The sequence below is a fragment of the Cebus imitator genome, unplaced genomic scaffold (genome assembly GCF_001604975.1).
Source record: "Cebus imitator isolate Cc_AM_T3 unplaced genomic scaffold, Cebus_imitator-1.0 Scaffold169, whole genome shotgun sequence".
NCBI classification, from domain to species: Eukaryota; Metazoa; Chordata; class Mammalia; order Primates; family Cebidae; genus Cebus; species Cebus imitator.
In genome coordinates this window covers 1,540,059-1,560,153 of record NW_016107484.1, presented here as the reverse complement: position 1 = coordinate 1,560,153, position 20,095 = coordinate 1,540,059, and the positions used below count along the sequence as shown (strand labels likewise).

Sequence of the window (20,095 nt, the reverse complement as noted above, 5' to 3'; positions counted from 1 at the left end):
ATATAGATCTCTATCTACTGGCATGCCTACCTGCTAGGAAGATAACTATAAAACATTCCGAAATGCTTTGTTCCATTTGTTCTATATTATAAAGGAAATGAGAGTTATTTTTAAATTCCATCCCCAACATGCTCGTGGCTCCTTCTGATGGGCACCCACACAAAAAATCTGACTCTCCCTCACTTTTATCTCCCACATTCAATTGCTAAGTCAGCTGCCTTCCCTGTAGCCTTCTTGTCTTGTTCAAGTTCATTACCAGACCCTACCATGGGTATTTAACCCTCAAATCCTCCCTGCCTATGCACAAGGTTGTTATGAAGAGATGAAGTGAGATAAAATTCTACTCAAATGCAACAGTTTCCCAAGTTTCCCTTCTTGCCCTCTCTTCTGACCAAGCCTACATGGGTTAATGGGTTATTCCTTCTAAAATACTTCCTTCATCATTTGCATGCTGTTCTAAAATAATCACTTGTGTCCCCACTGATAGAGAATAAGGCCCAAACCCCTTGTAAGACATCCCTCAGCTGGACCTTAATCTATCCTCCAGTCTTACCTCCCACTAAGCCCCCATACAAGCCTTACTCATATCTCATGTATTCATGGTTTACAGGTTTGCTGAAATGAAAATGCAACCTTTTGCAAGGGACATGCAAGATGAGACCTTCTATTTCCTTGGAAGCCCAGAGGAATCATGTGCATGATACCTTAATTTGCTGGTGTCTTTTCTCTGAGTGGGGCATGAGCATCAGACAAGCTAATGCAAAAGCCGGAAGTTCTAACTGGATATAGTGCTTGGCAATTCCGATCAGGTCAAGATCATCTGAGACTGGACATCTTCAAGAGAGCACATTAATTAGTTAATAATCTGTCAGATTCACTAGATTATACTGGCCTTTGTAGCTTTCCATACTCATCTACCTGTCCAAGCTTTCAATAATTTTAAACACTAAAGTGCTGGTAGATGACATATGCTTAGGAAATGAGTAATAGGAGTCTTTGATGGCATTCTACATGGAAAAAAAATCTACCCACGGGAACAAAGACTAAAAGAATCTACCCACGGAAACAAAGACTAGTTGGCTACCATGATTATGTCTGAAAGCCTACAGATGCCAAAAGATAGGCTTCTAAATTCTCAGAAGACTCTCTCTCTCTCTCTCTCTCTCTATATATATATATATGTGTGTGCATATGTGTGTGTGTGTGTATATATATATATATATTTATTTATTTATTTTAGGCAGAGTCTCGCTCTGTCGCCCAGATTGGAGTGCAGTGGCATGATCTTAACTCACTGCGACCACAAGTGATCCGCCCATCTCGGCTTCCCAAAGTGCTGGGATTACAGGCGTGAGCCACCACACCCAGCCAGAAGACTCAAAATCTGTGTGACACCACTGTATGACTTAGGGTAGTCACCAAAGATACTCTATGCTCATATAAACAGTAGGTACTCATTTTAGAGAACGCTCAGTTTACTAGTCACACCATACATGGGAAGTAGACATTGTAAAAACAATCAAGATATTTTATTATAAAAACAAGTGTTATGCTTAACTTCCTCACAAAAGGAATTCCTTATAAGAGATATCTATCAGAAAGGAATCTTATAAGCAACAAACTTTATTTTTTATTTTTTGGTAGAACAAATATATTACTTACTCAAGGACAGCAATGAGACTCTCACAGCAATCTGACAGCTGATCCAGACTTAAAGGACAAGAGGCTGAAGATAAAACAAATAACCACGATATACACATACTCAAGTATAAAATGCTATAGTGAATGTTTCAGAGGAGAGTGAAATACCTGAAAGCAGGGGTATCTGTATCACACGCTGCCACGCTTTGCTGAAGTATGGAACCTGTGAAAACATGTCGACGTTTGGGATATTCATGCTAAGGATATTACAAACTCTCTTTAATTTGTAGTCTAGGCTGGGCGCGGTGGCTCACTTGAGGTTAGGAGTTTGAGACCAGCCTGGTTAACATGGCGAAGCCCTGTCTCTACTAAAAATACAAAAATTAGCCAGGTATGGTGGTATGCACCTGTAATCCCAGCAAGAAGCATTGTTCGAACCCGGGAGGTGGAGGTTGCAGTGAGCTGAGATCGCACCACTGCACTCCAGCCTAGGCAACAGAGCGAGACTCTGTCTCAAAAAGGATATTATGAACTCTCTTTAAATTGCAGTCTAAATGTTCTGAAATTAAATAATGATGATGGTTGTACAATTTTATGAATATACCAAAAACTACTTGATTGTATACTTTCAAAAGGATGAATTTTACAAGTGAATTTGTATCTCAACAAAAAAATTAAATAGATCGCTATGTGCTGATATGAACACTCTCCACAGGCCACTGTTATATGATCACAAAACTGTACATTTATAGTTTATATTCCAGATGACTAAAATCATAAGCTGATATCTCCCTGCTTGAGATGATTAAGGTTCTAGCATAACGTTCTTTATAACGGTGCGTTTCAGAATCTCATTATACAACCCTGGCTGCTTCATTGTTTCTTTTGGTAAAAAGTCAGAAACCAACTCAGAAAATAAAATTAATCCTTAGCCAGTTATGTGCCAGGGTCACAGGAAAGGAGGAAGGGGACAAGAGAAAGAATTTCAAGAAGGTGAATAAGGAAAGAATATTGGCCAGGCACGGTGGCTTACACCTGTAATCACAGTACTTTGGGAGGCCAAGGCAGGAGGATTGCTTGAGCCCAGGAGTTCAAGAACAGCCTAGACAACATAACAAGACACCCATCTCTATATATTTAAAGAAAAAAAAAAAGTAAACTTCCATCAATAGAGGAGTGGTTAAATAACTTTGGGTACATTTTACTACATATTATGGAGAATAATCAAGCATTAAACATAATGAAATACCTCAAAAGGCTAAACAGAGTATACACTCAAGAGGAATGAAAACATGTTCATGTGAAAACTTATACACAAATGTTCATAGCAGCATTATTTATAATGACCAAAACCAGAAACCCAAATGTTTATCAACTGACAAATGGATAAACAAAAGTGGTATATCCATAAAATGGAATATTATTTGGCAAAAGAGGAATGGAGTTCTGGTCCATGCTGCAATGTGGATGAACCTTAAAACATGATGCTGAGTGAAAGACATGGAATGCCACACAGTAGGGGATTCCATTGATATGAAATGTCCAGAATAGGCAAATCCATAGACAGAACGATTAGTGGTCACTGGGGGCTAAAGGGAGCGGGGAATGGGAATGATTGCTAATGGATATGAGTTTTCTATTTGGGAAAAGGAAAATGTTCTGGAATTAGATAATGGTGATGTCTGCACAACTTTGTGCATACACGAAAAACTATTTCATTGTATAATTTAAAAGGATAAATTTTACACATGAATTGTATCTCAATAAATCAATTAGATAGATGTATATGTGCTGATATGGAATAATCTCCAGAGACTATTGTTATGTGAAAACAACACTTTGTTTAGAATGTGATCGCATTTATGTGTGCATAAATGTATACACTGTAGATGGGCACACACATGCATACATGCCTGTATAACAGGAAAGCTCTAGAATACACAGGAAATTGTAAGCAGTCGTTCCCTCAGGGAGAAAATTATGAAGGAAAATTACTATTTGTAAGAGAGAATTTTCATGTTTTACTCAGTGTATTTCTATATTATCCTAACCTATTAAACTAATAATAAATTATATATTTCTACATAATATATATCATCATGATTATATGGGCACACAGCTTATGTGAAATTTAGAAAAAATAAACAAGCCATGGTATCTGACTTTAAAGATCTTCAAAATCTGTGAGGGGGCAGTCCACATGTAATTAAAATAAACTATATGGTGACAAAAGTCAGAGTGGAGCCAAAATGTCTTGCAAGCATAAATGAAGATGTGACTCATGAGGCCTGGGGAACTCAGGCAAGTGGTATCTTCAGGAGGTAATATGAGCTGAGTATTACAGGTCCAGGCAAACTTTAATGAAACATCCTGCAGCCAATCAGTTCTGTTTCTTCTTTCTTTATTTTAAGGAAAGGCTCTAGCTCTGCTGCCCAGGCCAGAGCTGGAGTGCGATGGTGCAATCACGGCTCACTGCAGCCTTAAACTCCTGTGCTCAAGTGATTCTTCCGCCTTGGCCTCCCAAAGCGTTGGAGTTACAGGAGTGATCCACTGTACTTGGCTCAGTTCTGTTCTTTATGAAGGGGTTGACTGTTTAATTTTAGTCACAAGGCCAGAAAGTATAAAGATTAAATTCAATAAAATTCATTTTTAAAAACTACATACCTGCCATAGAGAATGGATACTGGAAATCACTTTTAAAACTTTCCTCAGATAAGCAATCTGTAAAAAATAAAAAATAAAAAAGTTCTAAAGACCACCAAAATGGAAAACTTCAATGTGAAATACCAGATTCTTAAAGTTCCAAAAGAAGTACTGGTAAAACTTTATCTTCCATGATAACTGCCAGAGAAGTTCACTCACAAGTTCATAAATATCAAAAAAGGCTAGGGAACCTTCCATTTGTTTCCAGTGAAATTTATGTCATTTTTGATTTTGCACTCGTTGGCCTAACGCCAAGTTCTTTAAATTTGGCATCAACTCAGTGAGAGTGACTGTGTTTTCACCATAAATCTGTTCCATAACAAGTATCAATCCAGAATGTTTAGAGGATGCTGCGCAAAAGCTTTCAGATATACTCAGTTGAGGGCACTGAGTCTTAACTTACCATATTAAAGCCCAGAAGCTTTTGCAATAATCCATTCCAAAGCTGCAGGTCATAGATTTTGTATTCTAAACAAAGCTCGGTCACCAATCTTACTGCCTAAAGCCAAAAAGAGGAAAAAAAAAAAAAAAGAAGAAGAAGAAGAAAAAAGTCATGCTGCTCCAAGACACCAGTAAATCAAGCCATCTTTGGAAAAGTGGGGCAGCTTAATACAAAATATGCTTCTAATCTGTGAATGTCTATTGAAGGTCCTCATCTTTCTAATGAAAGAAACAACAAAAAAGAGATTCTTCTTTTTCTTGCTGTTATGGACTCACAGACACCACCTCAGACGTCTCCCCCTTTCTTTCTTCTATTGGAAAAGTTTGCCTGTTGGACCAAAAAAAACCATCCTGCTCTCGCCTCCAACTGCCTCAGAGGCTAAATTCCCAGGCAAATAAGAGGAAGAGAAATGATATCCTCTCTCTACCAGACAGTCTCCTTTCCCTGTCCAGATAAGGGCAGATAAACCGTGGGAGGGATTATAAAAGTACTCTCTCGTTGCCAGGGATGACTTTAGCCAGTGGACTTGAAGACAAAAGAGGTAAACGGACCTTCCACATTGCCTTATCTATCACATGCTGGTACAGGAGAGTAGAAAGGTCTCAGAGCAGTAGAGCAGTTCAGGGATAAAGACTGTTCCTGGGTCGGGCGCAGTGGCTCACGCCTGTAATCCCAGCACTTTGGGAGGCCCAGGTGGGTGGATTGTCTGAGGTTAGGAGTTTGAGACCAGCCTGGCCAACATGATGAGACCTTGTCTCTACTAAAAATACAAAAATTAGCCAGGCATTGTGGGTAAGCACCTATAATCCCAGCTACATGGGAAGCTGAGGCAGGAGAATCGCTTGAACCTGGGAGGCAGAGGTTGCAGTGAGCCGAGATCACACCACTGCACTCCAGCCTGGGGAACAGAGCAAAACACTGTCTTAAAAAAAAAAAAAAAGAATTCCTGGTTTTATCTTTCAGGAATCTGAGTAGGGGCAGGAAATTGGGAATGCAGCAGTGAGGTGTACCAACCATGGACTCGTGGCTGTGGTTTTTCCATAGGCCCTTAATCATTCCTTCTTTAGGACTGTTGCAAAATAACTCATATGTGATGGGGATATTCAAAGACTCAAATGATGCCAGAAAAGTTATACATTTCAAATAAGATCTGGAAAACAGAAACGTTTCTAAGAATCATTCTCATAGGCCACATTTACATTTAAAATAAAAACCACCATATGGAAATATTAGACCAGTTTGTTTTAAATGTCCGTTTTGGACTTCTAAATATATTCACTGAATATATAAAACATTAGATAGAAATCAACTGGAACAAGATAAGGAAAACATTCAGTTTCTAAATGGCTCCAAGAAACGATGGAAACAAGATGTTCTCAAAGGCCTATTTTCCCTTTGCCAAAATGTCAAGGATATTCAAGGCAACAGAATTGTATTCACATAGCTACTCTACTACGCTCTTCTGAATTCAGGGCTTGCAAGGTACAGCTCCAAAAAATGATCTGTTTCCTATTTCTTAATACAATTTAGACATTTCTACTTACTTGACTTCTTCAATGGGTTTTTTAAAGAGGGATTCTATAGTTTCCTTGTCAGCCAAATAGAAGAGACACTGAAGAGCCCGAGTTCTGTGGGCAAAAGTTAACTGATCCATACCTAATGTCTGCAAAACCAAAAAAGATTTGGAGAGTTTAACACCTGCACATTGTAGTTGGGTAAATGAGTTTCAACATAGGCAACATAAACAATGCAATTACTTTAAAATGTAAACTCAATCTCTGCAGTTGCAGAAGGCATTGTGCATAACAGTGGTTCTTAACATGTAGCCCATGGACACCTGGAGGGGCATTCCTGAGACTCCTTCAGGAGGGACAGGGTCACAGCTGTTTTCATGATACTAAGATATTATTTGCCTTTACACTGTGTTGATATTTGCACTGATTGTGCAAAAGCAATAGTGGGTAAAACTGAAGGCAGAATCGAGGCAGGGCCCCCAACTGTTGTTGCAGCCCTTGTATTCACAGCATGCCTTGGCAGTATTGAAAAGCAAAGACAACTTTCACTTAAGAATGTCCCTGATGGGCCAGGCGCAGTGGCTCATGCCTATAATCCCAGCAATTTGGGAGGCCGAGGCGGGCAGATCACCTGAGGTCAGGAGTTTGAGACCAGTCTGGCCAATATGGTGAAACCCTGTCTCTACTAAAAATACAAAAATTAGCCAGGTGTGGTGGCATGCGCCTGTAATCCCAGCTATTCGGGAGGCTGAGGCAGGAAAATCACTTGAACCTGGGAGGTGGAGATTGCAGTGAGCCAAGATCATGCCACTGCATTCCAGCCTGAGCAATAGATTTGAGATTCCGTCTCAAAAAAAAAAAAAAAAAAAAAAAAAATTTTTTTTTCCTTCCAAGATGGGATTTTGCTATGTTGCCGAGGCTGGTCTTGAACTCCTGGGCCCAAGCAATCCTTCCTTCTTGGCCTCCCAAAGTGCTGAGATCACAGGCATGAGCCACCAAGCCCAGCCAGAATGTTCTTGATGAAGCAGTAAAAATTAATTTTACTAAACCTCAACTTTTGAATCCACAGTCAGCCTTTTGTATCCATGGGTTCTGCATTCATGGAATCAACCAACAGTGGATCAAAAATATTCAAGAAAAAAAAAAATTCCACGAAGTTCTAAAAAGCAAAACATGGATTTGCTGCATGCCAAGTACTACACTGAATCCATGCGGATGAAGTGATTTGCAGGCATTGTATTATAAGTAACCCAGAGATGACTTAAGGTATACAGAAGGATATGTATAGATGACATGCAAATATGACACCATTTTATATAAGACACTTGAGCGTCCTCTGTCCTCGGGGTGGGGGGGGTCCTGGAACCAGTCCTCCCACAGATACGGAGGGATTACTATATATCATATTAATGTGAATTCACGTTTGAATACATGCTAATACTAATTAAGGGGAAGTACACATAAGGCACATTGCAAGGAAAAGCATGTACACAGCTGAGCTGTGAGCTACACTAGCCACCTTTCATGGAATACCATTTTTAGGTCATAAGTTTTTATATGCAGAGAAAATAAGGAGAGGCTTTTTCCTTCCTGTTATGGGACTTTACAATCAGCACCTGATACTTCCTCCTTTTAATCTGAGAATCATCTGCCTACTGGCTCCACCCCCTTCTCCTCTCTCTGCTCCAACTACCTCAGAGGACATTTCTATATGCAAGAGCCTGAAGCCATAGGTCATGCTGCCATAAGGGTAAACTGCAAGTTCAGTCTAGCTAAAGTTTAGTGGGCAGAGGGGATGGTCTGACCAGAGCACGCAGCCAGATAAGGCCATGGTGGAGACTTGGTTCACGGCCAGTGTGTTTGGCTCCTGGCTTCAGGAATGTGGACTGACCAGGGAGTTAACCACTGTGAATGCAGACAGCCCGTGGAAACTGTCAACAGGTGCACCATACAGCAAGCTAAGCAGATGTTACAGAGGCCAGCACTAAATGGAGCATGGTGCAAAAGACAATGATTGCTTAGGAGATGAGATAGACTTTGAGTACATATGTACGTGAGCATTATCTGAATCATCTGTTAATGCAATCAAGCGTAGTAAATAAACAGGAAAAAAATGTTAAGCTTAGATGCACAGAAGAGACTGGATTAAGTTTCCAGAGCTTACAGTTGTAGTTGATGTTGCAAATACAAACAGCATTCTTGAACTATAATCAATTGGATGAGACAGAAGGAGATATTGCACTCTGGAAAAAAAATTGAATTACATTTATCTTTTAATTTCGTGATGGATTTACCAAAACAACAGACTTATCTTTCCCTCCATGGAAAGGTCATTAGACAACTCAAAGGCAGACCAGAAAGACGTTTTTGCTTTAAAGATTGCTTAATCTTTTCTTGATTTCTTTTGTTGCTAAAGATGATAATACATGCAACAAATGCCAGGCTTCAGCCTCCTCATCTATAGAATAGCTAGTCAACCTCTGATCCCTTAAATTCTACTTAAGAAACTAACATAATTAATTCAAGAAAGATGTTCAGGAAAAAAAAAAAGAAACTAATACAAACCATAGCTGGGAAGTCCCTTGAATGCTACACATGGGAAATTCTGTGTTTGGTATGCAGGACCTTGTTAGCAGCCCATTTCAACCTCTAGACCCAGGGTAAGCTGGCCCCTCTCCAGGAAGGAAGGATGAATTAGGCCGGCTGGAGGAGGGGTGGGGCAGAGGTTTTAGTGGAAAAAGCAGCACATTATAAATTTTGCATTAAGTAGCCTTTTGGGATTTCCTTTTTCTCTTCTCTCTTTAAATCGCTTCGCTCCAAGACTTTCCATGTGGCTAGTTCAGTTAGACATACCAGGAGCTACCTCTTGTTTGAACAAAGATGCCCCTTCCCTTAAAAGACTAAACGAAGCCGTGCGCAGTGGCTCACACCTGTAATCCTAGACCTTTGGAAACCAAAGCAGGAGTATCACAAGGTTAGCACTTCGAGACCAGCCTTACCAAAATGGTGAAACCCTGTCTCTACTAAAAATACAAAAATTGGCCGGGCATGGTGGCAAGTGCCTGTAATCCCAGCTAATTGGGAGGGGGAAGCAAGAGAATTGCTTGAACCCGGAGGCAGAGGTTGCAGTGAGCTGAAATTATACCACTGCACTCCAGCCTGGGCAACACAATGAGATCCTGTCTCAAAAAAAAAAAAAAAAAAAAAGAGTCAAAAAAAAAAAAAAAAAAAAAAAAAAAGACTAAATGAGGCCAAGGTGGGAGTCCAGAGGGAAAGAGGGCATGGGTGGTTAGGACAGCTCTCTGCTCCAAACCAGAAGAAATTCATTTCTTGGGGTTGTCTTTCCATCTTTTCTATCAGCTCTCCAAGGCTGAGGTTGGACATAGGGTCTACTTTCGGTTTAGGCTAGGAAGACCTTTTATCTTTCTTTCTTTCTTTTTTTTTTTATCATCCAGCCCAAAATGTCATAGGCTAGGAAGATCAAACCAGCTCTTTGATTTAGGAAAAGCTGGCTGGCATGTGAGCCACTATGCTCCCTATCCATGCCTGTGCCAGGCATCATTAATAGATTGACACATCTGTTCTGACTTGGGCCCAGATAAGAGTCTTCTCCAGAATGCAAGCCATGACTAATCAGATTTAGCACATTAGATAAAAATCAATGGGCCTTTCTAGGTAGAAAGGCAAAAGGAATCTGGTGGCCTGTATCCGAACCAACTCAGCTTAGCAAGGTAAGAGAATATAAAGGTGCCTATATTTATATTTCATATAGGGGCCAAAGTCTGGGTCTTGGGCCAAAGTCCTAGTTAAGAAAGAGTTTTCTTCTGGTTGAGAGGCACCTTCCACCTAAAGGTATGCTAGGGACCCTCAGCTCTCATACGAGTTGAGAAATTTTAGATCTTGGCTGGCTCTGATATTTTCCACTGGAGAGACTCCTAGCCATGTATCAATGGACTGATTCATTTCATAAACTCTGACCCGAGTTTATCAAGAAAGCCCTTTAAAAAATCAACTGCTGAAAAATGTATGGTAAGATTCCCATTTTGCATCACAACATAGGCGAATATAAGTAAAGGAAAAGAGTACCTTCGTAGGGCTTCATCTTCTTGAAGTTCAAATAATTCTGATGGTTTCTTGGAAAAAATAGGAAAAACAGGTCAAAAACTAAAAAAGTTTATGATTAAACATTCATTCATCTCTCTGAAAACCTATTAGATAAAAAAACCTAATATACAAGATTATGTTTACATAGAAAAATTATAATGTAAATGATTACTTTATGAAAAGATTTTTTTGCTTAAATGATGGGTTTACTCACATTCATTCACTCAACAAATATTCACTGAGCACTTACTATATGATAGGCACAATTCTAACTATACAGATTGCCTGAGCAAATAAAGCAAATGTTCCTGTCCTCCTGGAGCTTACATGCATTGGATAATTTTTATTTTGATTTATTTTTGTTTTTGGAGACAGGGTCTTGCTCTGTCACTCAGGCCGAAATACAGTGGCACAACCATGGCTCACTGCAGCCTCAACCTCCTGTGGTCAAGCAATCCTCTTGCCTCAGCCTCCTGAGTAGCTGGGACCACAGGTGCACATCATGATACCTGGCTAATTTTTAAAATTTTTGTACAGATGGGGTCTCGCTATGTTGCTCAGGCTGGTCTAAAACCCCTGGCCTCAAACATCCTCCTTCCTTGGCCTCCCAAAGTGCTCAGATTACTTGCATGAGCTACCTTGCCCAGCCCAGTATTAGATAATTTTTTTTTTTTGGTTGAGATGGAGTCTCACTCTGTCACCAGGCTGAAGTGCTATAGCACTCGGCTCACTGCAACCTCCGACTCCCTGGTTCAAGCGATTCTCCTGCCTGAGCCTAATGAGTAGTTGGGATTACAGGCACTCGCCACCATGCCCAGCTAATTTTTTTTTTTTTTGTATTTTTAGTAGAGACGGGGGTTTCTCCATGTTGGCCAGGCTGGTCTCAAATTCTTGACCTCAGGTGATCCGCCCACCTCGGCCTCCAAAAGTACTGGGATTATAGGGCCACTGCGCCCATCGGCCTAGATAATTTTTAAAAGGAAAAGACTCCATGAATTTTAAATGAGCCATTTGTGAATTCAGTATATATTTATTGGGACTTACAAAGTACCGTGCTAGGTGCTATGTATACATGCAGTTTCAGGCCTCGAGGAACTTTTAGTGTATACCTTAAACTTACACATAAGTTAAAACATCTGTAAAGGCTGGTTTCTAAGAGTCAGCTACATATTCTATGTGGCCAAGAAATGCTTCTAACTCCTGTTTCCACTGAAGAACAATCCATGCTCTTGGTAAATACTTTAAAAATCCTTGTTGAATCAAATGCCAAATGATATAAAAATTGCTAATTAAAAACTTAATGGTGGCCGGGTAAAGTGGCTCACACCTGTAATCCCAGCACTTTGGGAGGCTGAGGCAGGTGGATCACCTGAGGTTGGCAGATCAAGACCAGCCTGGCCAATGTGGTGAAATCCCATCTCTACTAAAATTAAAAAGTTAGCTGGGCATGATGGCATGATGCTAAAAGTACATAATTCGAATCTGTTCATGAGGCTTTATCAGACAAACCCAAATTGGAGGGCAGCTTATGAGACAGCTGGATTACATTCTTCAAAAATGTCAATATCATAAAAGACAAGAAAAAGTCACAGAACTGCCCTAGATTAAAAGAGACTAGGGGCCGAGTGCGGTGGCTCATGTTTGTAATCCTCGTACTCTGGGAGGCCGAAGTAGAAGGGTCATATGAGGCCAGGAGTTTGAGACCAACCTGGCCAACATGGTGAAACCCCATCTCTACTAAAAATACAAAAATTAGCCAAGCGTGGTGGCGCACGCCTATAATCCCAGCTACTCAGGAGGCTGAGACAAGATAATTGCTTAAACCCACGAGGTGGGGGTTGCAGTGAGCCCAAGATCATGCCATTGCACTCCAGCCTGGGCAATGAAATGAGACTGTGTCAAAAACAAAAACAAAAACAAAAACAGACTGGAGACATGACCAATAAATGCAAAACATAGTCCTAGACAAGATCGTGGACCTGGGGGAGAAAACTGCTATAAAACATATTATTAGGCTGGGCATGGGGGGCATGTGCCTGTAATTCCAGCTACGCGGGAGGCTCGCTTAAACCAGAGAGGCGGAGGTCGCAGTGAGCCGAGATCCCATCATTGTACTCCAGCTTGGGCGACAGAGCAAAATTCCATCTCAAAACAAAAACAAAAAACATTATTAGGGCCAGGCGTGGTGGCTCATGCCTGTAATCCCAACACTTTGGGAGGCTGAGGCAGGTGAATCACCTGGTCAGGAGATCGGGACCATCCTGGCTAACATGGTGAAACCCCAACTCTACTAAAAATACAAAAAATTAGTCAGGCGTGGTGGAATGTGCCTGTAGTCCCGACTACTCAGGAGGCTGAGGCAGGAGAGTCACTTGAACCTGGGAGGCAGGGGTTGCAGTGAGCTGAGATCGAGCCACTGCATTCCAGCCTGGGCAACAGAGCAAGGCTCTGTCTCAAAAAATAAATAAATAAAAATAATTAGGACACTGGTGTAACTATAAAATGGACCATAAATTCAATTATAATGTCACCACTAAATTTCTGATTCTGATAATTATATTATGGTTGGGTAAGATAAAATCCTGTTCTTAGGAAACGTACCCTTAAAATACTCAGGAGACAAAGGGGCAGGCCACATGCTATTTATTCTCCAATGGTTCAAAAAAATATTATGAGAGTATTATAGAAGAGAGATGAAGCAAATATGGCAAAATGTTAAAAAAAGTATGGATCTGGGTGACAGGCATATGTAGGAATTCCTTTTTTTTACTATTTTTGTACTTTTCTATACATTTTATATTATTTCAAAAGAAAAAGTTAATCACATAAATCTGAGTAAAAGAACAGGCCACTTCTTTCATACAGATGGCATCTGAAACATCAACTGAAAAGTAAAACAGCTACAAAACAGCATTTAAACAAAAAGTAAACAATCTTCAGCCAGGTGTGGTGGCTCGCACCTGTAATCCTGGCACTTTGGGAGGCTGAGGTGGTGGATCACCTGAGGTCGGGAGTTTGAGACAAGCCTGGCCAACATGGTGAAATCCCATCTCCACTAAAATTAAAAAATTAGCTGGGCATGGTGGCACACACCTGTCATCCCAACTACTTGGGAAGCTAAGGAGGGAGAATTGCTTGAACCTTGGCAGAGGATGCAGTGAGCTGAGATCACGCCACTGCACTCTAGCCTGGGTGACAGAGTAAGACTGTCTCAAAAAAAAAAAAAAAAAAAAAAAAGTAAACAGCCTCATTAAAACATCAGATAATAGAGGGTAATAAAATGAACAAAACTTCCAGACAGGCACAGTGGCTTATGCCTGTAATCTCAGCACTTTGGGAAATTGAGGCAGGGGGATCACTTGAGGCCAGGAGTTTGAGACCAGCTTGGCCAACATAATGATACCCTATCACTACCACAAAAAAAAAAAAAAAAAAAAAAAAAAAAAAAAAAACAAAAACACAAAAAAAAAAAAAAAAAAAAAAAAAAAAAAAAAAGTTAACCACACATGATGATGCACACATGTAGTCCCAACTACTTGGGAGGCTGAGGTGGGAGGACTGTTTCAGCCCAGGAGTTTGAGTCTGCAGTGAGTCGTGATTGCACCACTGCACTTGCCTGGGTGACAGAGCAAGGTTCTACCTTTAAAAAACAAACCAAAAAAGTTCCTTTCTTGAAGAATCTGTGCTCCTAATTAGACGGTCGTATTGTGTGGGATACTTAGCCTCTGAGAAGCCATCAGTGCATTCTCAACTACAGATATCCTTGGCCAGCAAGTACTTACTTCACCAGGTTTTGTTGAAGGGCAAAGCCATTTTTCCAATAACATGTCCCAGACTTTTTCCAAATTAATTTCATTGACTTCAGCTATTTCTTTAGCTGCTGTATGAATATCTAAGATATTCAAAATAAAGAATTAAAAACTCAAGTTTTGAATACTTATATTGAATACTTATATGTGTATGTGTATATACATACACATATAAGTAACATACAAGCACACATACATATATACATAAAACTGGGAATCAAAATCATAGCTTTTCTTGGACAACAAAAAAAATAGTTTTGTCCTCACCAGGATAATCTGCGCGAGATGAATTCTGAATTCTTTGATTGATGCTAGGATGTTCATAGAGACTGACAATGAGATGTGCTGGCTTTCCGATCACTCTTAAATATTCCTCCGTGTTCAGCTTGTGGGCTATGAGCACAGCTTCAGTGCCTGATCGCCGGTACTGGATATGAAGCTTCTTCAACAAAGCCTCAGCTTTTTCACGTTTTTCATCCTTTTAAACAATTCCAAGCAAAAACAAAATCTTACAAGTCTCAGTTGAAGCCAAGAATCCATCTTTATCGATCACAATCTCCCCCTTCCTCAGTTATGTTCCTAAGCATCTATATAAAACCTTGGTCTTCTTTCTCCATTTTAGGCACTACGGCAGCATGAGAAGGTAAACTAAGCTAGAACAATTTAATTAGGAGGAAGAGAAGCCATCAATCTGATAGTTCAGACACACCTGTGATGGGATATTCTGTAGCCATCTCTCAGCTAAATAAAGGCAGAATTTCAAAGCAGACATCTTGAAGGAACCTAAAAAAAAATTTACAGGCAAATCGTAATCTTTTCGAGAAAATGTATTATCGTCAAATTAGCAAGTTTTAAAAAATTACAAAAATGCATACTCATGGGTGGGCACAGTGGCTCACATTTGTAATCCCAGCACATTGGAAGGCCGAGGCAGGTGGATTACCTGAGGTCAGGAGTTTGGGACCAGCCGGGCCAACATGGAGAAACCCCACCTCTATTAAAAATACAAAATTAGCTGGGTATGGAGCGTAATCCCAGCTACTCAGGAAGCTGAGGCAGGAAAATTGCTTGAAGTGGAAAGCAGATGTTGTGGTGAGCCGAGAGTCACCATTGCACTCCAGTGTGGGCAAGAAAAGCAAAACTCCAACTCAAAAATAAATAAATAAATAGCTGGGCATGGTGGCAGGCGCCTGTAGTCTCAGCTACTTGGGAGGCTGAGGCAGGAGAATCACTTGAACCAGGGAGGCAGAGGTTGCACTGGCCTCTGTGAGATCACGCCACTGCACTCCAGCCTGGGCGACAGAGCAAGACTCCGTGTCAAAAAAAAAAAAAAAAGTCCATAGAGGCCCTTTTATCAGTTTCCATTCCTGTTCTCTAGATTCTTACATGCCTTCCAGGAGTTTTCTGCACGTGTCTGTGTTCATGTATGTATGCATGTGCATCTAACCCTAATGGGTAATACCATATATAATCTAGTATAATTTGCTGTTCTCACTTTATATCTTGGGTATCTTTCCAAATCAGCCCCATAATATTTCATTCTATGAATACATCCTACTTTCTAACCAGTTCCTGACTTTGAGCATTTTTTTTTTGAGGCAGAGTCTCACTGTTTCCCAGGCTGGAGTGCAATGGCACAATCTCAGCTCACTGCACCCTCTGCCTCCTGGGTTCAAGCAATTCTCTGCCTCTGCCACCTGAGTAGTTGGGATCATAGGCACCTGCCACCACGCCTGGCTAATTTTTGTGTTTTTTTTTTAGTAGAGATGGGTTTTACCATGTTGGCCAGGCTGGTCTCAATCTCCTGACCTTAAATGATCTGCCCACCTCGGCCTCCCAAAGTGCTGGGATTACAGGCGTGAGCCACTGCACCTGGCCAGACCTGAGCATTTTTTAAAAAGTCATTTTCTTTTTCTTTTTTTTTTTTTTATGGTGAAAAGATATACATATATTTAGAATTAGCCAGCTGGACTCAGTTTAGATGATCCCAATTTTGTTGGCAACATCCAAAGCATCGTAATCAGGAGCCAGTTGAACACATGCCTTCTTCTCTCCATCAGGCCGAATCAGGGTGTTGACCTTGGCCACATCAATGTCATAGAGCTTCTTCACAGCCTGTTTGATCTGGTGCTTGTTGGCTTTAACATCCACAATGAACACAAGTGTGTTGTTGTCTTCTATCTTCTTCATGGCAGACTCAGTGGTCAGCGGAAACTTGATGATAGCATAGTGGTCCAGTTTGTTTCTCCTGGGGGTGCTCTTCCGAGGATATTTGGGCTGCCTCTGGACTGGCAGTGTCTTGGGCCGCCGGAAGGTGGGTGACGTGCGGATCTTCTTTTTTTTGTGGCTGTGGACACCTTTCAACACTGCCTTCTTGGCCTTTAAAGCCTTCGCTTTGGCTTCGGCTTTAGGAGGGGCAGGAGCTTCCTTCTTCGCTTTCGGCGCCATCTTGTGAAAAGGGTCCAAAAAGTCATTTTCAACTTTTGTTACGACCAAAAATGTAGGAGCTGGGTGCGGTGGCTCACGCCTGTAATCCCAGCACTTTGGGTGGCTGAGGAGGGCGGATCACAAGGTCAGTAGATTGAGACCATTCTGGCTAAGATGGCAAAACCCCGTCTCTACTAAAAATAGAAAAAATTAGCCGGGCATGGTGGCACATGCCTGTAGCCCCACCTACTCGGCAGGCTGAGGCAGGAGAACTGCTTGAAGCGGGGAGGCGGAAGTTGCAGTGAGCCGAGATTGCGCCACTACACTCTAGCCTAGGCGACAGAGTGAGACTACGTCTCAAAAAAAGAAAAAAAAAATGTAGCAGGAAGTGCCTGTGCTTGTGTTGTCTGTTTAGTTATGTGAGACTATGTAGGGATTCATCACTGAAAGTGTGATTGGATATTAAGAAGTACCAATCACTGCCTATTCCTAGCAAAGGTCGCACCTTAAAGAAGGCACAAGAGGCAAGCTGGAAGGTGCCTGCCTCCCTGCCCCGTGACCACTGCACTTGAGCGTTTCAGCATTCTTCACCACCATAGTACAGAGAGCGGGCACATACATTTGAAAAGTACCATCCTGCTTCTCCTTAAAGATGCAGAAGGAGTATTTTTTTAAAACTACAATTTTAAAAGAAGAGCTCTTACCTTCAGGAATATCCTGGACAAGGCTGATGGCAATAGCTACAGCCCACTCTGGGTTGACTATAGAGAGCAAGTAGGATTCAATGGTCTGCGTGATCTTAGTTATTTCCTTGTTAATCAGTGTTGAGGATTTAGCTTGTGTTAACTTCAGAAGCTTTGGCTTCAGTTTTTTTTCAAAAACATGTTTTGCTGTAGACACGTACAGAGTGTCCAGAGAGAACTTAAAAGAAAAGGAAGGTTATGGCTGAAGCACATATTCACATATAAGGTTTTACATGAAAGCAGCATAAAAATCTTTTACATGGGGTCAGAATTAATTATAGGATACAGAAATGTCTTACAAAGTTTTAATCAATTACCTTCATTAATTTAGAAATTAAAAGCAATGTTGGGAAAGATTCTTCACTGAGTTCTGTAGCTAGAAAGGAAACATGGAGAGTATGATTTGTAAAAAATTTAGCTATCCAGTAAAATGTATGTAAAAAAAAAAAAACAAAAACATACAGAGAATTTTCCAGAAGTTCTGTGCTGTGCCAAAGAATATCAGGTGAAAAGGCAGTCTAGTTTGGGCGGCTGATGGCAAAGTTATGACATGTTCCAACATATACTGATATTCTAGATCCACGGGAGGAGAAATTCTTCTGTATGACTTCAAATGTTTTAGAACACTCAATGCCTATATTAAAATAAAATATAAACTTTTGTCCAGTTAGAGTAACCCAGTCCTAAACTGTCATAAAATCATCTAACACTGTATCATCGAAAGTTTCCATTCCCAAGACCATCTTGTTTTCAGAAAGATGATCAAAACCTTTTCTAGTATTCCCTTTAATGCTATTCTTCTAAACCATAATTTATATATGATCATCAAAGAAATCATATGAGGAGAAACCATTGGTAAACGGTAAATGACAGCTTGACAGTTCACTATCTGCCCTTCACACAGTTTGAGATATAATTCAAAATACTTGATTTCATTTTAAATACAGAGGCTACAGATCTAAATTAATTCTCTATACCCTTATCTTTCTTACGTTTATATTTTAGACAACCTTGTATAACATTTTGAATTGATATATTTTCTTATATATCTTAACATCATATTAAAATATTTCTAAAATATTAATTCCTAAAATCAAATTAAAAAGTATAAAGGCTACTACAACCAAAATTCAGAAATAGTGAAGAAGTTAATGAAAGTACTGAGACACAATTGAGTATGTCTTGGACCAATCCATTAGTACACAAAGCTGACCTAACTCTCAGCCCCATGGCCTTTTTTACTTCCTATATGGCAAATGTTTCCTTAATTCTTCACAATTAGTTCTGTAGTGACTTCATACTCTTAAACAGCAGGAGAGGTTATTTAAATCACCTCAAAACAGTAAAAATAGGAGGAAGATAAGTGATAAAATATGAATGCCATAAAAATCTTTTTCCCTTTGTAAAGATTTTTTAAAACCTAAACTAAACCACACAGTTTAAAAGGAGTTCAACAGTTAATCTGGAAAGGACCTGGATAATGATATGACTTATGATCCAAAAAAAGCAGAAAGTTGATTTTTACATCTTTGGTATAGGTTATACCTGATTAATATTAATATTGGTTATCTTTTCATCGGCTCGTTCTATAACTTTCAGGACAACTTCAATCATTTCATAGTCATAGGGATCCAACTGTATAAAAACAAAAATATATCAAAACTTGTTAAGATTTTGCCATGTTGAAGTTTTATTCAATTACATTCATCAGCACAGATTACAAATATAAAAAGCTCATTGCACTTGTTTAGATTAATTACTCTCTTAAAAATGAGCTACAGTTTTCTCACCTCTAAAATTACATGTGAGGATAAACATATATGCTAAAAAAAGGTCTCAAAGGCTGTTTTCACAAGCTGCACAAGGTAGTATTGTTTTAATAAAGAAAGATGCTCTTGCCTTAAATCCCAGCATTTTGGAAGGCCGAGGCGGGTAGATTACCCGAGGTCAGGAGTTCGAGATCAGCCTGGCCAACATGGTGAAACCCCATCTCTACCAAAAATACAAAAATTAGCTGGGTGTGGTGGCAGGCACCTGTAGTCCCAGTTTCTTGGGAGGCTGAGGCAGGAGAATGGCTTGAACCTGGAGGGTAGAGGTTGCAGTGAGCTGAGATCATGCCACTACACTCCAGCCTGGGCAACAGAACCAGACTCTGTCTCAAAAAAAAAGAGAAGTTCTTAAGACACTAAAAACATAGAGTAGGCATATGGACACAATTTTATATAAGATTTTGAAATTAAAGTTCCGTATCTTCAATTTATGATGGGAAAATTAGAACAAAAAGAAACTGATCCTTTTCTTAAAAATGACATGACTAAAACTGTGGCCCCCAAGCAAGTTTCTCAAAGGATTTTGTTTTAGCTCCAACTATATACTATAGTGCAAGAATAAATTGTGTGACATCTATATACATATAAACATAAAAAGAAAGGAAGTAGTCAGGTCGGGCATGGTGGCTCATGCCTGTAATCACAACACTTTGGGAAGCCAAGGCGGGTGGATCACCTGAGGTCAGGCATTTGAGACCAGGCTGGCCAACATGGCAAAATCCCATCTCTACTAAAAATACAAAAATTAGCCGATTTGGTGGTGCGTGCCTGTAGTCCCAACTACTCAGGAGGCTGAGCCAGGAGAATCGCTTGAACTTGGGAGGTGGAGGTTATAGATCATGCCATTGCACTCTAGCCCAGGCAACAGAGTAAGACTTCATCT

General features: G+C 40.2%; 2 protein-coding genes across 2 annotated transcripts in view; both read right to left on the bottom strand.

The window, feature by feature from the left end:
- The window catches only part of KNTC1 (kinetochore associated 1), a 105,335-nt gene that overhangs the window by 5,089 nt on the left and 80,151 nt on the right, over nt 1-20,095 (bottom strand). Inside the window, exons 45-60 of the mRNA XM_017544335.2 lie at nt 18,929-19,018; nt 17,846-18,017; nt 17,701-17,759; nt 17,345-17,561; nt 14,923-14,996; nt 14,481-14,691; nt 14,187-14,296; nt 10,387-10,433; nt 8,465-8,543; nt 6,331-6,449; nt 5,801-5,936; nt 4,748-4,843; nt 4,306-4,362; nt 1,810-1,864; nt 1,663-1,726; nt 705-834 (exon numbers count right to left, since the gene is read on the bottom strand). Of these exons, the coding sequence (XP_017399824.2) occupies nt 705-834; nt 1,663-1,726; nt 1,810-1,864; nt 4,306-4,362; nt 4,748-4,843; nt 5,801-5,936; nt 6,331-6,449; nt 8,465-8,543; nt 10,387-10,433; nt 14,187-14,296; nt 14,481-14,691; nt 14,923-14,996; nt 17,345-17,561; nt 17,701-17,759; nt 17,846-18,017; nt 18,929-19,018 (1,716 nt within the window). The remainder of the gene's footprint in view (nt 1-704; nt 835-1,662; nt 1,727-1,809; nt 1,865-4,305; nt 4,363-4,747; nt 4,844-5,800; nt 5,937-6,330; nt 6,450-8,464; nt 8,544-10,386; nt 10,434-14,186; nt 14,297-14,480; nt 14,692-14,922; nt 14,997-17,344; nt 17,562-17,700; nt 17,760-17,845; nt 18,018-18,928; nt 19,019-20,095) is intronic.
- LOC108315165 (60S ribosomal protein L23a-like) lies at nt 16,152-16,667 on the bottom strand. The gene has a single exon (XM_037744226.1). The coding sequence runs from the start codon at nt 16,659-16,661 to the stop codon at nt 16,191-16,193; it is 471 nt and encodes a 156-aa protein (XP_037600154.1). The 5' UTR covers nt 16,662-16,667; the 3' UTR covers nt 16,152-16,190.